Source organism: Abramis brama (assembly GCF_963993115.1).
Source record: "Abramis brama genome assembly, chromosome: 8".
NCBI lineage: Eukaryota > Metazoa > Chordata > Actinopteri > Cypriniformes > Leuciscidae > Abramis > Abramis brama.
In genome coordinates this window covers 17,541,774-17,561,621 of record NC_139970.1, presented here as the reverse complement: position 1 = coordinate 17,561,621, position 19,848 = coordinate 17,541,774, and the positions used below count along the sequence as shown (strand labels likewise).

At 38.1% G+C, this 19,848-nt stretch overlaps 1 protein-coding gene across 2 annotated transcripts; it reads right to left on the bottom strand.

The window, feature by feature from the left end:
• Positions 1–11,793: 11,793 nt before the first annotated feature.
• lrrc58b (leucine rich repeat containing 58b) lies at positions 11,794–19,848 on the bottom strand. 2 transcript variants are annotated; one of them, XM_084123297.1, is made up of 4 exons: positions 19,197–19,848; positions 14,944–15,072; positions 14,321–14,598; positions 11,794–13,097 (listed from the first exon to the last, which is right to left on the bottom strand). In XM_084123297.1, the coding sequence occupies exons 1-4, from the start codon at positions 19,649–19,651 to the stop codon at positions 12,904–12,906; spliced, it is 1,056 nt and encodes a 351-aa protein (XP_083979423.1). In that variant the 5' UTR covers positions 19,652–19,848; the 3' UTR covers positions 11,794–12,903. The 2 variants fall into 2 exon arrangements, with proteins under 2 accessions (XP_083979423.1, XP_083979424.1); XM_084123298.1 differs by having other exon boundaries at positions 11,794–13,004; positions 19,197–19,846.

Below are 19,848 nucleotides of genomic sequence, written 5' to 3'. Positions count from 1 at the left end.
AGAGAGAGAGACGGAGAGAGGTTCATTTGGACTGTAAAAAGTTGATATGGTAGGCTGGTGTTACCCTAAAGATTCCAGGTCGATTAATTCATTTTAAATCATAATATATTTGATTATGTTACCATTTTTTAAATGGTAACATGGTAAAAAATGGACTTAAAAAAAAAAAAAATGGTTGAAAAGGCAATTTAATGTTTGAAAAATGCATTTTTGTTTATTACACTCGCCACTTTAGGTCCAATGCAAAAAATAGTTGAAACCACTGTAGGATAGTTAAGCCTAATGAATTATTTGTGTAACGTGTTAGTTGACTTAGCTCTGAGAGAGGTCTCGTGGGACAGGGTGGAGTGGGATAGGGTGGATTGATTCTGTACGGCATGGGAGTCATTATAAAAACAAAAAAAATAACATAAAACGACATTGGAAAGAAATACACGGATGTTTATCACACCTGCTGCTCCATTACGCAGTAGTGTGCGCATGCGTGTTAAGGTAGCAGTTGATAAGAGTTGTGGGTTCGGTGAGTCGATGATGTCATCTCGCTCCAAGCGCGCAAATAATTACGCAGAGGATAGAAACTTGCTGTGAGCCATAAGGGGTTATTAACATTTCATGGGCTCTTGCTGTGTGAGTCTAGTCATGCTGTTTTAGTTATTCCTTGAAAAGGAACGACAAACAGACTTTGTTTAGGCTATTTAGTCAAATTGTATGTAGGCTAGCTACAATAATACTGTTTTTAGCATTGGTATTGTATTCCATGAGCATGACCACTGTTGCCGTTTTGCAATAATTGCAAATTGTCTATTATGTATCGTTTTTATTAAATATTTAAATATGTTAATAATATGTTATTATTCATCAAATGTAGCACTTTTACGTGGTCAGCGTCAGTTATGTTTTTTAACAGCAGATGTCGCTGTCGGGCTCGGTCAATTTCATAAACTGACGTCAGAAAAAAAGGTTGAAACGTTAAGGCCCGGTTTCACAGACAGGGTTTAGATTAAGCCAGGATTAGGCCTTAGCTTAATTTGGACATTTAAGTATCTTTTATAAACGTGCCTTAGAAAAAAAAAAAAAAAAAACATGACTGATGTGCATCTTGAGACAAAACAATGACACTGCGATATTTTAAGATATGACAGTGCAAGTTGCTTTCTGATAAAACAGCTCAAGCATGCATTTTAGTCTGGGACTAGCTTAAGCCTTGACTGTGATACATTAACGTTTCAGTAAATTAGGCCCAGTGTTTAAATCGTAGCTCATATTTAAAAACAATAAACTCATTTACAATACAAGTTACAACTAAAAAAAAGTACAAATGGGTGAGGTGTGCAGACTGTCTGAAAAGTATGTTTAAATTGTGCAAATATTTGGGCAGAATTTGTGTAGGTCGGCATCAGATATTTAATGGTTTAGAGATTAATGTTTTTTAGGGCTGTTAAGTTCGTTCCCCTGAATGAAGATCAGTGCTGTGAGTCTGAACCTGGGTAACCTCAGGGCAGATGCAATGCTTCCAGGCTCATGTTGCAAAGACCTGCTAAATTTTTCATCCACACGAGGCAACAGTAGATGGCTTTCTGCTAGTAGGGAAAGAGGAGATGGTGTACAACTAAAAGGCCCAATGGCTATGGCATATGGGCAACGATGGGTGCACACTTTTAGCAAAACCTTGCCTTCCAAAGCTGCATACAGGCCAGAATCCATTCTTTCTAGAGTGTTTCAAGAATGAATATGGAAAACATGCATTTTAACGCTGAATTTATAGGATTCTCACAGCATGCAAGCCATAGTGATTTTTTTCCCCTCAAAATAGTGAGAAATAAAGTCACAATTGTGTTAACTCGTAGAGAAAGAAAGTCCAAATGGCATTTTCCATCATTTATGAGACAGCGCTTCCCCGACGTTGACGGAATTTTCCATCATTTATGAGACAGCGCTTCCCCGACGTTGACGGAATTTTCCATCATTTATGAGACAGCGCTTACCCAACGTTGACATAATTTTCCGTAATTTATGAGAAAACGCTTCCACGTCGTTGACAGAATTTCCCGTCATTTATGAGACAACGCCCCTCTGCTGTTGAAATTTTCCGGCTTTCCATGTTTTTACTGTAGGTGGGTGGAATTTAAGGGGGCGCTATTACACATCTTTTGAAAGAGATCTGAATCTCTCGATCAAAACACAGGCAAAAAAGGAGCAGAAAAGCGAAAAATGTTGTAGTCTTTTGTGGGGGGGGGGGGGGGGGGGGCTATTTTCTCAGCTTTTTGTTCAAAATGTTGCTTTTTTATGAATCTTACATGAAGCTAGAATAAAAAAATAAAAAAAATTTAAAAGAAGGGGCTCTGTTCCTTCTTTTGATACAGTGCATGTTCAGATATTCATACAACAAAATATTCTGGGAGCCATGCAACTTTTGTGAAAATTATCAAAAATGCTGGCGGTGACTCAGGCTTTTTTGTTCAAAATGAATAAAATTAAACCAATACATCAATTCTTCTTCCAAGACATGTTTTTGTCTTATACTGATTTCCTATTGAATTCCTATTATAAGTGTTTTTTACTTTAGACCCGACTAGGTGGTTCGTGGGAAATTGCATACATACATCAACCTCTGGGGAATCTCCCGCTTGAATTCATTTTCAAGAAACATGTCTATTAATGGGTAAAGCAACAGTAACGTCTTCAGCTTGTCAATCTTTCCATCTAAACCGGTTATATCTCTTAACCCTAGTAGTGAATGTTTTATGCATTCCTTACTGTTGTTGTTTTTTTGGAGAAATGTGTAAAGCCATAAAACTACAAAGTGATCCACATTGACCTAATTGCAGTCTATGGTTGGTATCTCCACGATGAAGGTTACATTTTATATTATAGATTAATGATTCCTCTTGACGGCCAAAAGTCATTAAACGACACTATCTTTATGGCCGAGCTTGATTTCAAGTTATAACTTGTATAGACCGAAATCACTGGTGACTGTACACCATGAGGACAACACTCACCTTGGGAAGTCATAAAAGGTCCGTATTGTAATGGAAAAAACCACAGAATAATCCTAAGAACACAATTCCTCATTCCATCCACCCACTCTAGTCATGGCACAGTTATTACTCACCTCCTGTGGCAGGTAGTCCTGCCCAAAATGACAGGTTACTGATGCTCATATGCTGCTGTGTGAATGTGGGTCATATTCCAGACATGCATAAAGACTGTTATTCCAGAATAAGGTTCTGTCATGTGTACTCGACAACAGGACTGTCTCTGTAGAGTGAGTGCAGGACATTGTACAACGCTAAACTTTGTTCACAGCTCTCAACTTACAACCATTTAAATGTGAATGCTTCAATTTCATCCTGGTGTCTTTCATGCGTCTCATGTTGCAAGTAATTGCAGCTATACGGACACACACACACACACACACACACACACACACACACGCTGCTCATCCCCAGCCATTGCTTTATTGACTTTACACAGATATGTCTATGTATTTGGGTTTTAAATTAGCCACACACATTTTCAGTTACACAATAATTGTTTTTAAGTATGAATTGGTATGAGGAAAAAGTTCTGGATTTTTTCATTATAGAGTTAGGGTTTCGTTTATATTTCCTTAGATATATCCCTCATGATATGAAGACCTCAGACGCCCACACAGCTGTCTTTTTGCACATTCCTGTGGTCAGGTAGCTGCACACATATATGGAGTGTTCAAATGTGTCGTGTACGGTGTGTGTATTACAAACCTCACTGGACGTTTCATTATTTATAGTTTTTTTTTACACCTTTGACCTTTAATCAAGCCTTTTATTACTGCCCTCAGAACTCTGACAGAGAATACTCAGATCGATTTTGTAAACAGTAAATTACATTGATTACAGAGAGTCATGCTTTAAAGGGACATTTCAAACTAAAATTGTCCAAGGAAAAAAAGAAATAAAAGCAACACAGGCGACCATTCACAGAATGCAGAATGCACACACATAATGCAGAGGCACACATTTTTAAATATGAACCACAGATAAATCCTTTTGTCCACAAAATTGGTCGCCCCTTCACTGTAAAAAATTTGTAACCCTCCCAAATCAAAAATTTCAATTGACCGATAACATCTACATTTTTCAATTGGCCCAAGTGAAAATCTGTACATTTAATTTTAGAATTTACAGAATTTCACTTGGGCCAATTGAAAAATTTAGATGTTATCGGTCAATTGAAATTTTTGATTTAGGAGTGTTACAAATTTTTTACAGTGTTAAAGGTGCAGTAAGTGATTTAAAAAACGCTGTTGAAAGTGGATCAGACCGAGCAGCACAACACACCTGTAGCCAATCAGCAGTAGGGGGCGTGTCCACTCCTGATAGGGGAGGAGAGAGAATGAGCAAGAGGGAGATTTGAAGAAAGACAGAAGGCTGAGAGAAATTACAAAAGAGAAAAGCTCAAAGTAATATAACTGGAAAAAGAAGGGATATGATCAGCCCAGAGCTTAGGACCCACATTAATATATTAGAAAAGCTTTTCAGCGCTGGAAAGATCTAAGTGGGAAGGCCTGAAAACGGATGCCGAGGTTGTGTTGTTCCATATGTGAATATTGGTTTTGCTATGCTTCACAGTACCAAGATTTGCTGTTGTTGTTATGTTAGCAATATAACAGTATAGTTTTGAGTATAGCTATTGGCGCATTTTGGGATATCGCAAGTCTGGATGTAAACGCTAAGATGCATTTTTTAGCTCATAAGAAATGCGAATAAATCATGATGGAAACACATTTACTAAATAAATCCCTCGATGTGCAGCAAAAAAAAAATAACATGGCTTTGCCTCAACAGTGGATGTGATTGGATAACTGGCCAAAACAGCGGACCAGTTTCATTGCAAGGCATCTCAGTTGTTTGCCAAAGTCTGTCATCAAAATGATTTGGTTTAATTCCCTCCCAGAATCGATTGCGTTCCCAAACACCAGGCACCCAAATGCAAGATAACATAACAGTATTTATTGTGTTTCTTCTACGTGCTCTGAGACGCACAACATGTATGATGGAGGAAAACAGAGCCACAGTGGCTTCCCCAATTGCAGCAACTTACATTTTTATTACAGATATTTGATGCCAATTTCACAGGATGTGATGCATTTGTTCTCTTGAACACATGGGATTGAAATGGTGCTTTATTCTGAAATTTGTATGCAATATTCCAGTTTTTCTGCATAAGTTAACTTTGGATGGAACCATAGCTATTGTTTGTCTGGAGCTGGCGACTAACAACAAACTCTTGCTTTTATATACTCTTATGTACTCTGTGAATTTTTTGTTCTTCCTTGTCATTCGTTTGTCATCTGTGCACTGCAGCATTATTTTGCTTCGCTTCAGCTTTGATGAAGAAACATTCCCTCTTGTATTGCATGTTCATTCATGCATTTTAGGGGCGGAGCAATGAATGAATGGGTGTGTTTGTTTGGGTTGATTTCAAATAACAACAGTGCTTCTCAGAAATTGTTTACTGCACCTTTAAAAGATATATAAACTCAGAAGTCAGGGGGAAAAAGTCTGAATTACGAGATATGAACTCAATCTGAGGAAAAAATACAATGTCAGGAATCTGGAAAGGTCAGAATTGTGAGATTAAAACTCGAAATTGTGAGAGATATAGTCAGAATTATAAACTTGCCGTTTTGTTAGAAAAAGTCAGAACTGTAAGATAAAAAGTAGTTTACCACTTTTTTTTAAATGTTTCATGAAAATGTAGCATTTTTAGAAAAAAGCATGAAAGTCCACCCCTAAACATAACTATTAATGCGGCATAAGCAGATTGCACAAAATCATACATACGAAATCATATGTATTATGGTAATGTAATGAAGTTTGATTCTATGACAAGGGAAAATAAATAAATAAATAAATAAACTTAATAGAACAGATGCAAAACTCTAAAACTTTTGGTTGGTCTCAAGATTGATCAAACAAAAAGGTTTGGGAATCTCTATTCTAGCCAGTGAGTCAATAAACATTTCATGTACAGTATACTGTAATTATGAGCTAAGAGATCTTTTGTTCACTAAACTTGATACAAGACATTTAGAGGCTTTTCTGAACTCCAGTATGAATATGAATCATTTGCTCTCAAGGTGCCAAATTACGGAGGAGAGATAAAAGATGTGAAAAGAAGTTTCAGCATTAAGGCCCGTACACACCGGGACGAATATCGGTGCACGTTATTCGCCAGCGTTTTTCAACGCGTTTTTTGTGTTCACACCCAAGCGATTTTCGCTGACGATGAGCCGAGTGAACATGCAAATTCATTCCCTGACATTAGATGGCGCTTAATGTAAAACAGAAATACCCCGGTGGCGATTGTCAATCGTTTGTGGGAAAAAGTTATAGCCTATGTACATGAAAGACAATTAAGTGAAATGAAACTAACCATCAAATTCCCATTTGCTCTGCAATACCACTCCATAACAGTTCTCTTTTATCAAGATTTTTGTAGTCACTGTCGCGTTTGTCATATAGTTCTTTATGTTCCGACACCAACGAGACCAGCAGCTCTACATTCATCTTGCCTTGCATCTTCCTCGTCTTATTTCTTCCCGGCGGCAGTGTAGAGGTGTAGACGCTACTTGGCGTATATCTTCTTCGCTGTTATGTATGTGTGCTTGGCAAGACCGTTTTGTGTTTGAGCGCCCCCAAGTTGTGTTTTACTGTAACTTCAGAAGCTCCAGACACGTGAGCAAATGCGCCAATCTCATTGGTCGGATAGTTTTTGACGCGGCGCGTCAAACCAAAAAAACGAACCCGAGGCGTTTTTTAAAAAGTGATGCTTTTACGCGTGGCGTTTTTCGCGTCGGTGTGCACACTCACATTGGCGCCCTTTGTTTAGTCACGAGGCGTTAAACGTCGGCGAAAATCGTGCGCGAAATTCGTCCCGGTGTGAACAGGCCTTTAAGCAAATGTGCAATCTATGGAGAAAGCGACATCTCAGCATTCACATTACTATATATTTGTAACGATCACCAGTGAGAGTGCCCGGGATAACCATCAGAGAGCACTCCAACCCGGACAATCACCTCACATCTGCAAACTCCATTCCCCATAATCCTTTGCCCAGATCATCATCATTATCACATTCACCCGTGTCTCATTATCCTGTTTAGCTCACACTATAAAAGCCCGGTTCATTCTGTTAGTCTCTGCGAAGTCTTGTTAGTTGTATGTGTAATACTGTATTTCTGAGCGTTTCCACTGTTTTCCATGTTCCTGGTTTTTGATATCTGCCTGTGTCCTGGTTTTCCCATTCCTGTCTCACCCTCTGGATTTGTTTGTTTGATTGGACTGATTTACTGCGCTCATACCTCTTGCCTGTTTTTGACTATACGATTGTGGATTACCCTTTCAATAAAACTGCATTTGGATCCTCAACCTTGTCTCTGAGCAGTACGTGACAATATTGAGGCGCACTGAAGTGAGGAGAGACACTTCAGTGTGCTGTTAGTAGGGTGCCATGGGGCTTTGAGCTCCTAACAAGTGTTTAAGAAATGGTCAAACAAACTGCAAGACAAATAACAACACATCTGTCCCTCAAAACCCATCAAGGATCAGACAATCCTCACAGAGAGTGAAAGCAAGACAGAATGAAGTGGAAAAAAAGAGTGGCATCAATTTGTTACCAGTTCTTTCTCCTTCAAAGAAAGAGTGTCCTGTATAGAGTAAAACTTTGAATTTGGGAGGTGAAAAGAAAGTCCCTCTGTATTCAGTACCAGTGATGAGGGTTTTCATATGCTAATGCAGGAACTCAGTGTATGTTCACTGGCCAAGCGCTGAATCTCTCTCTGACCGTCTGAACTGACAAGTGTCTGGCTAATGGATTCTGAGGGGAATCAATCTTGCCAACTTAAACACATTTAAATTTCAATTATACCTTGAATGCACCAAAGGTTTCATTTTTTTTCCACAGAAGATAGAGGTTAGAGAAGCGTTAAAGACGTAATCACACTGAATATGTTCAGAAAAGTGCAGGTTTCATAGGCATTTACAAAAATGTTAGTCAGGAGCAACAGGACCACATGATCACCATCACAATTTAAATTAATTAACGAGATTGAAGAGTGATGCATGTACGAACCCCCAAATGACATGCGCAAGAAAAAAAAGGAAGTATCAAGGCAATGAATTAAGAATTAGTTCCCACAACTTATTAATGCATGGCAAGTTTGGCCATAAATTGTGGCCATATTGCAATTATTAATTCTTCCATTTTAGTTTGAGAGAAAAATGTTAATACATTCGGTTAAAATTGATCAATTTGGATCCTTAAATTAAATCTGTCAAACCAGTTCCCAAAGAGGTATAAATGATTCAGTTCGCAAATCACAAATCTGAATCGAAATCTGAGAAGCACGTTCTCTGGGCCGTGCACTCTTATTATGTCTTTGTTCGGGGGCATGTCTTATTATGTCAGTGTTCGGGGCATTGTGTCTGGATCCTTCGTGTCTCATTTTTGTTCTGTTCTTGTCTTGTGTTGGTATGAGCACATGGCTTCAGTCATGTTTGTCAGTCCCCCTGGCCATTGGGGAGGTTTGGTTTGGTTTGGTTTAAGCTGTGTTTTTTTATTTTTATTAAATAGAGCTCTTCAAAGCTCTCCATGCATGAGTTCTCAAAATTCTTGACCCACACTTGACAGAAAACCCTGTTCACACTGCCAGCGACACTTAACAACAAAGCAACATGATCCCATTCATTTTCAATGGAGGGCTGGCGACTTCTGGCGACATGTAGGCGTGTTAAGTGACAAAAGTTCAGAAATATATATATAAACACACACTTTATTTTAAGTTGTCTGTGTCACAGCGTTTATGCATTTAACCCTCCTGTTACCCTCAAATCTACCAACATCTTTTACCCACTGGGGTCAATTTGACCCCAGCAATTTAAACCCCCACAATTTGATTTTTTCCCCAAAGGTTTAAGTCAGGTACTTTATGTTTCTTTGTTGACTACTTAAATAGCCCTTTAAATAAAACACCACCAACCCCCCACCCCCACCCCTTATACATCCAGAATACTTATTGCACGACTATGGACAACTTAGCAAATCACTATAAAATGTCACTGATTTATCTAAAATTCAAAAATTATATATATTTTTGGTGTTTTAATAGCTTTTTATTTATTATATTATACAATATATTTTATCAAGGATAGGTTTGGGGTCAATATGACACTCCCATTGATAGTCTCAGGATGCCTCACTGTTGGCACGACACAGGACTCATGGTAGCGTTCACCTTTTCTTCTCTGGACAATCAATTTTCCAGATGTTCTACTCAGATACATTAACTTTGCACCAGTCTTCTGTTGTCCAATTCTTGTACTTCCTGCAGAATTTCAGCCAATCTTTGATGTTTTTATTGGAGAGAAGTGGCTTCTTTGCTGCCCTTCTTGACACCAGGTCGTTGTTGGCCTCGCTGTGTGTGCAGATGCTCTCACACCCACCTGCTGCCAATATCGAGCAGTTCTACACTGGTGGTGACACGATTCCCTAGCTGATTCCTCAGGAGGAGAAGTTCCTGGTACTTGCTGGACATCCTAAAGCCTTCTTCATTGCAGCCGAACGATCTGGTAAATGGAGGCTATTTTGATGCAAAGATGATCCTCCATCTTTCTTTGGAGGAAACCATTGCTAACAGAAGAACACAATGATTGGAAGCACTTCTTCCTTCCTTATAGCAATCATGTGCTGATGATATGATTAGTAAAATGATGTTAGCTGGTAATTTGGTGCCAAGGACAAAAACAGTGAAATTTGAGGTTTTGTGATAAAGCTTTTTGAAATTATGTAAAATGCCTCTGATCACTCTGCACAATAATCTAGAAAAATGTGAATCAACATCATAACAACTGAAGCAGCAAAAATTTCAAATTTGGCCACAGCTGTACCCTGTCATTCAAGTGGGAAGTGTCCGGTCGAACAAGGTGATGTTGGTGGTGCATCCGCTGTTCAGCTCCCGCAAAAGGTCCACATACTCGTAGGAGATGCCCTGTTGTTGTAGGGTGAGCAGTACGGCATTGATCTCTACGCTGTCAAAGGCCTTCTCGTAGTCTACGAAGGCCAGTACCAAGGGCATCTTGTACTTCCGGCAGCGTTCGAGCAGTTGGTTCAGCACGTGGATGTGGTCCATTGTGCTGTAGCCAGACCGGAAGCCGGCCTGTTCGGGTGGCTGTTGTTCATCCAACTGCCTGGCTAGTCGGTTGTACAGCACCTTGGTGAAAACCTTGTACACGGTCGGCAGGAGCCATATTGGCCGATAATTGCTCAGCTGTTCGCGGTCACCCTTCTTGTACAACAGCACTGTCTTGGTCGTCTTCCATTGATCCGGTGTTCTTCTCTGCGCCATGTAGCGGCTGAAACGGCTGGCCAATGCTGCCCAAAGGTCCACCCTCTTTGAGCAGCTCGGCCTCGGTTCCGTCCAGCCCTGGCGCCCGGTCTTTCTGGATGTTCTGGATCGCATGCCTGACCTCACTGGTCAACACTGACGGGATGGCTGGTATGGCATCGTCCTGCATTTCGGGCGGGTCGACTGGTGTCTTGCTGGTGAACAGGTCCGTATAGAACCCCAAAAAAAACTTTGCTAAGAGGTAATTTTCAATTGAGAAAGAGCATAAAGAGAGAGCTCACAAAGTACAAAGAGAAATGGTTTATAAGGCTTCTGTGGAAGCTTTCATACATTTGCTCCTCCCGTGGGGGATGTTTTCCCCTCCCCCACGGCACAAAATATCAAAGTTCTTTCAAGAATTATGTTTTCCCTTTCCTGGAAATATATAATTGGCACTGGACATATCTAATTTCTTGTGAGAATTATGATTCCCCCCTCCACTATATCGTGTGAACTATCAGTGGTTCTCGCAATACTTCAAGTAGGCCTATATGGTAATGTTAGGGCCCTAAAGCAGAGGGAAGGTTTTTGAAGATCATAAAATCTCAACTTATAATGACCTCAATATCATCCAAAATAAATGTGGGATTTGTGCCTATGTGTGAACAACAAAAAATTTGATATTTCTTATATGTTTTATACAGCAAAATGAGCCTGGGGTCAAACTGACCCCAAAGAACACCGATGCTACAAAAGTACGTACAGAACATTGAAAACCTATCATCATGTTAATTTTATGTTTACCCAGTTGTCCCCATTAAATTAGGAAAAGTCTTTAAATATGAAGCAAAACATTTTTTTTTAAGTATGTATTTAGAGACGTTAAACACTGAATGGGGTCAAATCGACCCCAAAGGTAATAGGAGGTTTAAGTAGGCTACTGTGTAATAATTAACTACATGTACTTAATATAGGGTTAGATTTAGCTGCATGTAATTATGCATAATTTATAATTATTACTACAGTAACTACATGTAACATGTGTAACAAGGACACTGTAAAATAAAGTATTACCATATATATTTCTTTATTTTTGTACATGTGTGATGTCAAAGATCATAAACTATGAGCCTAATTAAAACTTTAGTATGACCACTGGATACTTTATACAACACTATACAAAAAAGTTCCCTTGCTTTCTATGCCATTTACCACTTCTCCAGTAAATGTATTGCTTTACAAAGCTAGTTCTAATTACAGAAAATCTTTTTTGAGTTTGTAATATTTACATATATAACAGTTTGAGCATCACTTAAAAGCACATCACAGAGATTTGTACTTAAGAGGGCTGTAGAAATGTTTCTAAAGCTCCAGCTTTATTTCAGAAGAACATGGAATATTCATTTGAAAAAAAGTGACCAATACACAAATTAATATTTTTTATTATAGTACTCTATGTAAGAAGTGCAAATACATGTTTATAAACCATTAGAGGAGTGAACGCAATCCAAATCGACCTTCATCATCTTAAATAAAATACATTCTATCTTGTCAATGATATAAAGAAAATATCATAAAAGATTATTTAGTATAAAAGCCTTAGATATAAATTTTAAAACTCTGAAATAATGATTGCATTAAGTATTTGCATTAGTCAGTATTGGTTAAGTCTAAGAGTGTAAGACACGTGAAGGAACTAAAGAAAAGTGAGCGTACAAACAGAAAGTGTTAAAGTTCTGTTTAAAAAGAAATACCAGAAACACTTCACGATTTTGTCCATTGGCTCTGTAACAATATCACATATTTCCTATTGTTGGAAAAGTGGTCTACATGAAGAATTAACCTTCAAAACAAAGCGACTGGTGACCTTTGTCACCGTTTATCTCAAGATTTCAAATGTTGCCCCAGTTTTTTTTTAATGCAACCACAGGGTGTCAGCATATTCAGTGCAAACGTGAAAGCTTGAACAAGATGTCCTGCAGACATGTTAGCACATGTTGGTGAAGATGTGTAGCACTGTTTGACAGTGAGGTCTGTAGGCCATTATGATAGGCCACCATTACAAACAAGAAGAAAACAGTCAAATATTTCTAAACCTCTCAAAAAGCAAGTATTCTCAAAGCTTAGTTTTTCTTAATTCACAGTAAATGTTTGTGCGTAATGTGAAAATCTGAGTTATCGCTCTCCTGCGAGAGACAAAGCAACCTATTATCAAGCAAAAGACATGAGTGAACCTAAACTGCGCCCTCTATATATTACAAAAGTGCAAGAGCTAAACAGATTGATGACCAAGGCAACTCAGTTATTATAACAATTTATAAAACAACTACTCTGAACCACCAGTGTTTTTTGCTATCTGCAGCTATCTGCAGATGTCTATCCCACAATGCAGCGGGATCCCACTTGCTCAATCCCTTGGCAAAAAGATTTGGCTTCAGCTGAGAGGTTTTCAGGCCAGCTGGCTGTAAAGTTCAATGTTCTTGCTGATAACACTGTAAGCCAGAGAGAAAGAGACGTGTGCGGGTTGAGCGAGGTTATCCCAGCAGAACTCTTTGAAGGCGGTCGGCGGGAACGCTGTTGTCATCGTCCGAGTCGGCGTCACTCTGAGGGTTGGAGCTGCAGGGAGAGGTGCATTCTGGGGAGCACAGGTAGTGCATCAAGGGCAGGCGATACTTCCCGCAGAAATCCACAAACTTAATGTGACGAACGCACGAGTCGAAGTAAACGCCTGGGAATGAGGTGGTGAGATATATTGTGGTTAGAAAATTTGACATTGAATAAAAAGTTAGTTCTGTCATCAATTATTCTCATGTCATTCCGAACCCATCGGACTTACGTTCATCTTCGAAACACAAGGGTAGGTACTTTTGAAGGGTTAGTTCACCCCCAAATAAAAAATTATCCAATAATGGTGTATATGACTTTCTTCTTTCAGCCAAACACAATCTGAGTTATTTAAAAAATATCCTGGCTCTACCAAGCTTTATAATGGGAGAACAGAAATCTGAACATTGGATAAAGCTAGGTTGAACAATGTTTGACAAATTAGTGTTTACAGATGTTTTACAGAGGTTTTTGATATCTATTTTTTATCACTTTTCATCAGAAAATATTGTCAACAGCCAAAAAAACTAACAAAAAAAACATACTTTTAGGAATAAAATGTTACATATATCAGTCAAATGATATATTTGAAACCTTCAGAATATAGATAGGACTAAACTAAAGTTTGGTGGAAAAAGCGGGGAAAAAAACAGCATTTAAAGCTACAGTTTGTATTGTAATGGAAATCTACAGAATTAATAGATAAAGTATAATTAAACATTTAAATGTGTATTTTGGATGTTTTCTTTCCACTAGTCTGAAAGAAGACAAGTCGTGGAAGCAAAATAGCCAATGGTTTTGCTTCATTGCCTTAATGAAACCTGAGAGAGAAACAAAAGTCCATTCCACCAAAACTTCATAAAAACATTGTTAACTTAACCCATATCACTCCAGCAGTTTAAGCATGACTAAGCACACACATTTGAGCTTCTGTTTACCATATTTGATGTGCTCTATATATGAATAGAAGCCTAAATTCTATCTATTTATCATATAAATAAATTGTGTCATTTCTGAAGACTTAGCTGTGCTCGATTCATATGAATTACTTTCACAATGTCTTTATGAACTTTTTGAAGCTTGGAAATTTTAGATGCGTGGATTTTGATGGATGGACAAAAATGATGAGAGAATATAAAACAACTTGATTTGTGTTCCAAAATAAAAGTCATACAGCTTTGGAATGACATGAGTAAATGATGACAGAATTTCCATTTTTGGGTGAACTAACCCTTTAAATTAGAGCACATTCGTCTATATAAAGGACTTTCATTGATTCTGAACTCTCTAGATACTTTTAGCGTATATCTATATAAACTTGTCTTTATATCATCTTTCTTCTCCCACCTGCACACTTGGGGTTGGGGCACTTGCTGGCCATGTCTAGGTAGTTGACTAGATGGCTCGGGAGGTCTTTAGGCGAGTACAGAAGGTTCCTGCTTTTGACAGTGCGGCCAGCCAGCTCCAGCAGGGACGGGGGGTCGTACGTCATGTCTTTGATGAAGCGTACCACCAAGGGATTGCCCCGCAGACTGAGCTCCTGAAGTTGTACCAGGCTCAGGATCTCTCTCGGAAGATACGTCAGCAAGTTATTATGCAGACTAAGAGAGCGCAGGGAATGGAGCCTGTGGAAGTGAAAGACAAAGCAGGACAGGCAAAAACATTTTTAATATCCTTTTGTAAATAGACATGTTGTAAATAGATACACACGAGAGCATTTGAAAGCATGCGTCGATCACCGGATCCCTAATATATCCCCTGATAGAAGGATCCTAGCATGGTGTACCTAATAAAGTGGCCAGTGTGTGTATCATAAGTAATATACAACTATATAATGGAAGAATGTACAATTAGAATAATTTTTTTGATTATACAAATAATTGTTTTCTTTATGATGTATAAAACATTTTTTTCTTTTTTTAACTGCACACTTTATTAGCAAGTATTTGCACTGCACATCTAAGACTTACCTGTTGAGTGTAGGTGGGACGCTCTGGATGCGATTATCACACAGAACTAGGTAACTGAGGAAGGGCAAGTTAGCTAGTTCAGCAGGGATGGAGGAGATCTGGTTACCACCCAGATACAACAGCTCTAAGCTAAAGAGAGAAAGAAGGGTTATGAAGCAAACATAGGTGTCTAAATGGTGACAAAATGACTAACATAGTTGTGCATGGCAGTGTTATTGGAATCCTTCATGGGAAAATAAAGTCATGCTAGTGAAACACTAAAAAAAATTAGCATCTGAAAGCATAAAATGTGTTTTCATCCAGTTGAATAGCATGTATCCATTCTTTTGTTTTATCAATACTAGAAAATGTGTATACACATTAAAGCTGTGCTTTGCAACCTCCAAGGCCTTCCTTTGTATGCCCTTCCTACATATTTGAATGCTCTCCTATCTAAACTATTTATGTACCTCTGGTATTTCTGTAGTAATAAAAATAACTCAAAAATATGATGTGAGTTTAATGTTGTACATCTTTATTTAATGTTCCTTTAGCTAGTGGGGCCTGACTCCCTGGTTAAAAACCAATACATTAAAGTACATTAAAAATAAACAGGAAGTCTTCCACTGAGCAAATGCAGACGTGCGAAAAGGTTTAAAAAAATAGATCACAGCAGAGATTGGTTATGAGGAAATCACCCTAACTTCTGCTGTTTTTCAGTCAATACAGATCGATGCTTCATGATAACTAAGATATATATTCAGCAAACATCCCTTTTGTTGCGTCACAAACACACGTCCAGTGCTTCATGGGATGACTAGTTGGGATAGTTGACCCAAAAATGAAAATTCTGTCATCATTTACTCACCCTCAAGCCAAACCTGTATGAATTTCTTCTGCTGAACACAAAAGATATTTTGAAGAATGTCGGTAACCAAACAGTTGATGGGCCCCATTGACTTTCATAGTATTTTTTCTATGGAATTATGGAACTATGGAAGTCAATGGGACCCATCAACTGTTTACCGACATTCTTCAAAATATCCCTTTAAGTAAATAGTCTTGTACCTTGGTCTGCTTTGCCTAAAACAAAAGTTTGTAATGTTGTGATTCATCGCAGAGCCAGTTAATTTAGTTCAAACCCCCTGGAGAAAAGGACCGGGGACAAAAATGAGGCAGAGAAACAAGGAGCGAGTGAGAGATGATCTACCATTTTACCCTACTTGCCACTTTCTCCATTTGTCTTCCTCCCAAAAGAGAGGCATTCATTTCTTTATTCCCTTCGCCTACCCATCTCGGCTTAGTCTCTATAATTACCACAGCAGGCAGAGATGGTAAAGAAAAAAAGAGGCCCAGATCTCTCGAAAAGGACCAACTCTGTGTGTAATGTGGGACAACAGGGCACGTCTCTTTATGACGGGATGGCTCGCAGCCAAGTTGGCCTCAGCAGACTCACGGTCACGGCTCCAGCACAGATCTACTGAGACCACATGGCAAACTGATCCTGCGGCCTGCAGCTCTACTCCTGAGAGAACTATAAAAAAACTATAATATTGCGAAATATTATGATTTATGTATTAGTGTGCTATAATGTTTCCTTTGCGACAGCTGCAAACTACAGGCAGACTATGATGTTTGTCTACCGTTTGCCATATCAGTTAATAACGTACCGTAATCATCAACCTGGTAGACTGTGAGTCACGTTCTGGGAGCTTAACATTGCGAAAGGTGTTTATTAATATGCACGTGACTAATAAAGACAACACTGGTAAGGTTCAGAATGAACTTGACAGGATAAGGAAGCAGGTATTTTGGTAAACAAACATTAGGCAGAGAAATGCATTAGCTAACTTGTGAAAGAGTGCAACAGTGTCCTACTTTCCCAATCACTTTCTCAATAGAGAAAATTCTTCAGTAAACATTTCTGAGCCTTGAACCAGGTCCAAAATGAATCACAATATTACAAATTGCAGTTTGATAAAATAAATGTATATATATATATATATATATATATATATATATATATATATATATATATATTTGAAAACATAAATTTTTGTATGAAATATATATATATATTTAATAGGATCTTAAAAAAAAAAAAAAAAAGAATATGCCAAGACTTTTTACTTCCGAGGTTTAGCAAATGAGCTCTGTCACATATGGGCTAAAGGGCATTTTAATGTTTGCTCTATTCATTGCCTGATTATAAAACCTACAAATCTGACTTGATGTCGATATATGTTGCCTTAACTATATAAATATGACTATAAATGCCTTTTAAATTTTGTTACGTAATAATAATAATGATGAAATATTTCTTCATATGAAATTAAATATTTCTCGTTTTTTTTCTTCTTCTCAGCATACTAGCTTAGCATACCGTTAGTCAGCTAGCTTATTAAATCTCTTATTACCGGTGATCATTTGGTAAGAAAATGCAAACAATACAATGTGAAACAATAAACTTTTTATATACCCAGAATTAGATCACATGTTGTACAATACAGCAGGCTACGGTAGTGCTAAAGCACTGTAGCAGAGAACTGACAGCATACAAGATACACTTACACACAGCTGTCCCCTGGGTCCTAGTGGGAACCCATTTAATGGGGGGACCCTTTCATTCATGACACCCAATTGAGTTCAATTGGCACTGTGACAGAATTACTGTAAAAGAGCTCGGGAACACTCTAAAGAAGCTGACATTGAAGGGACAGGGCAATATAATCGTCAACATGACCTCTTTTTTTACATGTTGCACTTTGTTCTGATCACAAGCTATAAACAGGAAAAAAGGGCAGCCTGACATTCTTTTTGATTACACTTCTAAAGTTGCATCAGCCAAGACATAATGATGTACTTTGCAACAGTAGTGAAGAACAGCATGCTAAATTCCTTATTTACTAATGAAAATGAAGCACAGTGTATGTAATATCATTGTGACATGCCAATTCCACATGTGCTGTTTTGTTTTCTTGAACTTCATATTGGTCCAGCACAGAACGCATATTAGAACTGGACAGACATCCAGAATAGAAGATTAGAGTCCATGAAAGAGGAGTTCTGGTTTAATATGAGGGTACTGTCAATAAATTATCTGCATTAACGTAGATAACTGATTGCAAGTCATATTATTTCAAAAGATGAATTAGTCATACTTTTAGATGGGTTGGGTAACTTATTCTGACTTCATATCCGGCTTCACGTACCTCTACCTCTTTAAATCCATGCTGTTGTGCAATCATAACTGCGCTGACTTTCATAAGCCCATCTGGACCGTACATGCAAAAGTCTTTTATTCCCTATTGGCAACTTCCATTTCTACACTTACCGGCATTTATGGTTGTTTTCCCACCTACAATGATGTCACTTCCTGGACTGTGACATCATTACGGGACAATTAAAACTTAGCACATGCAGGGACATGGCACACTTCAAGATTCAACATAATGTCTATCCAACCAACTCCCAGATTATACCTTTGTTGATCTTTCTAACATATGTGTATTTTGGAAAGTTGAGGAAAAATTTTTGCTTCATTTATTCTACTATTGCAATCAGGTTTAATCTCTTTGGGAGAACTTAAGTTGTTATCTTTCTACTTTTATAAAATATGATTTAAACTTTTCATTGAAAGATATATTTCTTTGTTTTTCTAGGAGTGACTATGCTATTGATCATGTTGTTAATTTCTTTGTGTTGCATTGCAAATTTTGTATTTACAAAAACACATTTCTCAATACTTTGCCTAGATCTGATGTCTTCATCACTGAGATCCCCCTTATTGTAAAATCTCTTAAAAACTCTTAAACTTAAAAAGAACAACATGATTCTTAACACATTTTCTTACTGTTTGAGGTGTCATTGTTATTTCAGTTTTTTCCCCCATTCTCTTTTCATTTTATGTTAATGTAATACAGCACAAAATGCAGTGTTGTTTCTTATCTTGCAATAATAAATAAAATAAAATAAAATAAAAAACACTCAGGGACATGGCCTAAATGTAGTAAAATTATTAATATACATTACATTAAAATAATTATATAATTTCCCAAATGAGTTTGATTATTTCATCCAACATATTAGGACATACTGATCACGGGAATTGAGTGTGTTAATTAGTTGTAGCAAAAAAAAGGAGGTTATTTAATCACGGGACTTTAATTACACCGAGTAGACATATTACAAGTGTAAAAGTATGGCAATCCTCCAACCCTAGTTCTCACGATGTTTTGAGACAGTCAAGGTGCAGTCAGGAGTTTCTGTATTACCTGGTCAGACTCTCTATCTCTGCTGGGATGCTCTTCAGTCTGTTTCCTCCCAGTGACAGTGACTGTAGTCTCAGAAGCTGCAGACACTGGCTCGGCACCTCCTCAAACCTGTTTCCACTAAAATTCAACACTTCCAGCTGCAGAGAGCCAAACTCTTTCGGTAGGGAAAATTCAGTCAAACGATTATTCTTGGCTATAAGGGTTTTGAGTTTGGTCAGTCGGGTAATGTCCTCGCAGATGACCGACAGCGTGTTGTTACTGATATCGAGAAACTCCAGGTTAGAGAATAAACAGATTGATTCGGGCAGAATCGTCATTCGGTTGTAACACAGATACAGTTGCCTCGTGTCTTTCCGTCGTTTCTCACTAATCGTGTCCAAACTCTGATTGTTCAGATTCAATCGGGACAGGTCAAAAACTCCCTCGGCGCTGCTGGCTCCTTCAAAACCCTCCATTTTTTTTAGCTGATAGCGAAAAAGAATCCCCCTTCTTCTGGTTCAGGCTGTTTTCCAACACTTCGAGTTTACTTCCAAGTCCAGGCTCCCCGAACATCCATGTGTGACCTAAATTATTCAGCCTAACGGCAGCATTCACACATTACAGTTATCAAAGAGGGTTTATCAAGCGTTCATTCTTTAACATTCATGTTCAG

Bases quoted from the DNA above. Each gene is read 5' to 3' on its own strand.
- lrrc58b (XM_084123297.1), bottom strand. From the start codon at position 19,651: ATGGAGGGTTTTGAAGGAGCCAGCAGCGCCGAGGGAGTTTTTGACCTG. The intron at 15,073-19,196 runs GTAATACAGAAA...TTCTCTCTTTAG, and splicing joins GAGATAGAGAGTCTGACCAG to CTTAGAGCTGTTGTATCTGG. The intron at 13,098-14,320 runs GTGGGAGAAGAA...CCTCATTCCCAG, and splicing joins CCCCAACCCCAAGTGTGCAG to GCGTTTACTTCGACTCGTGC.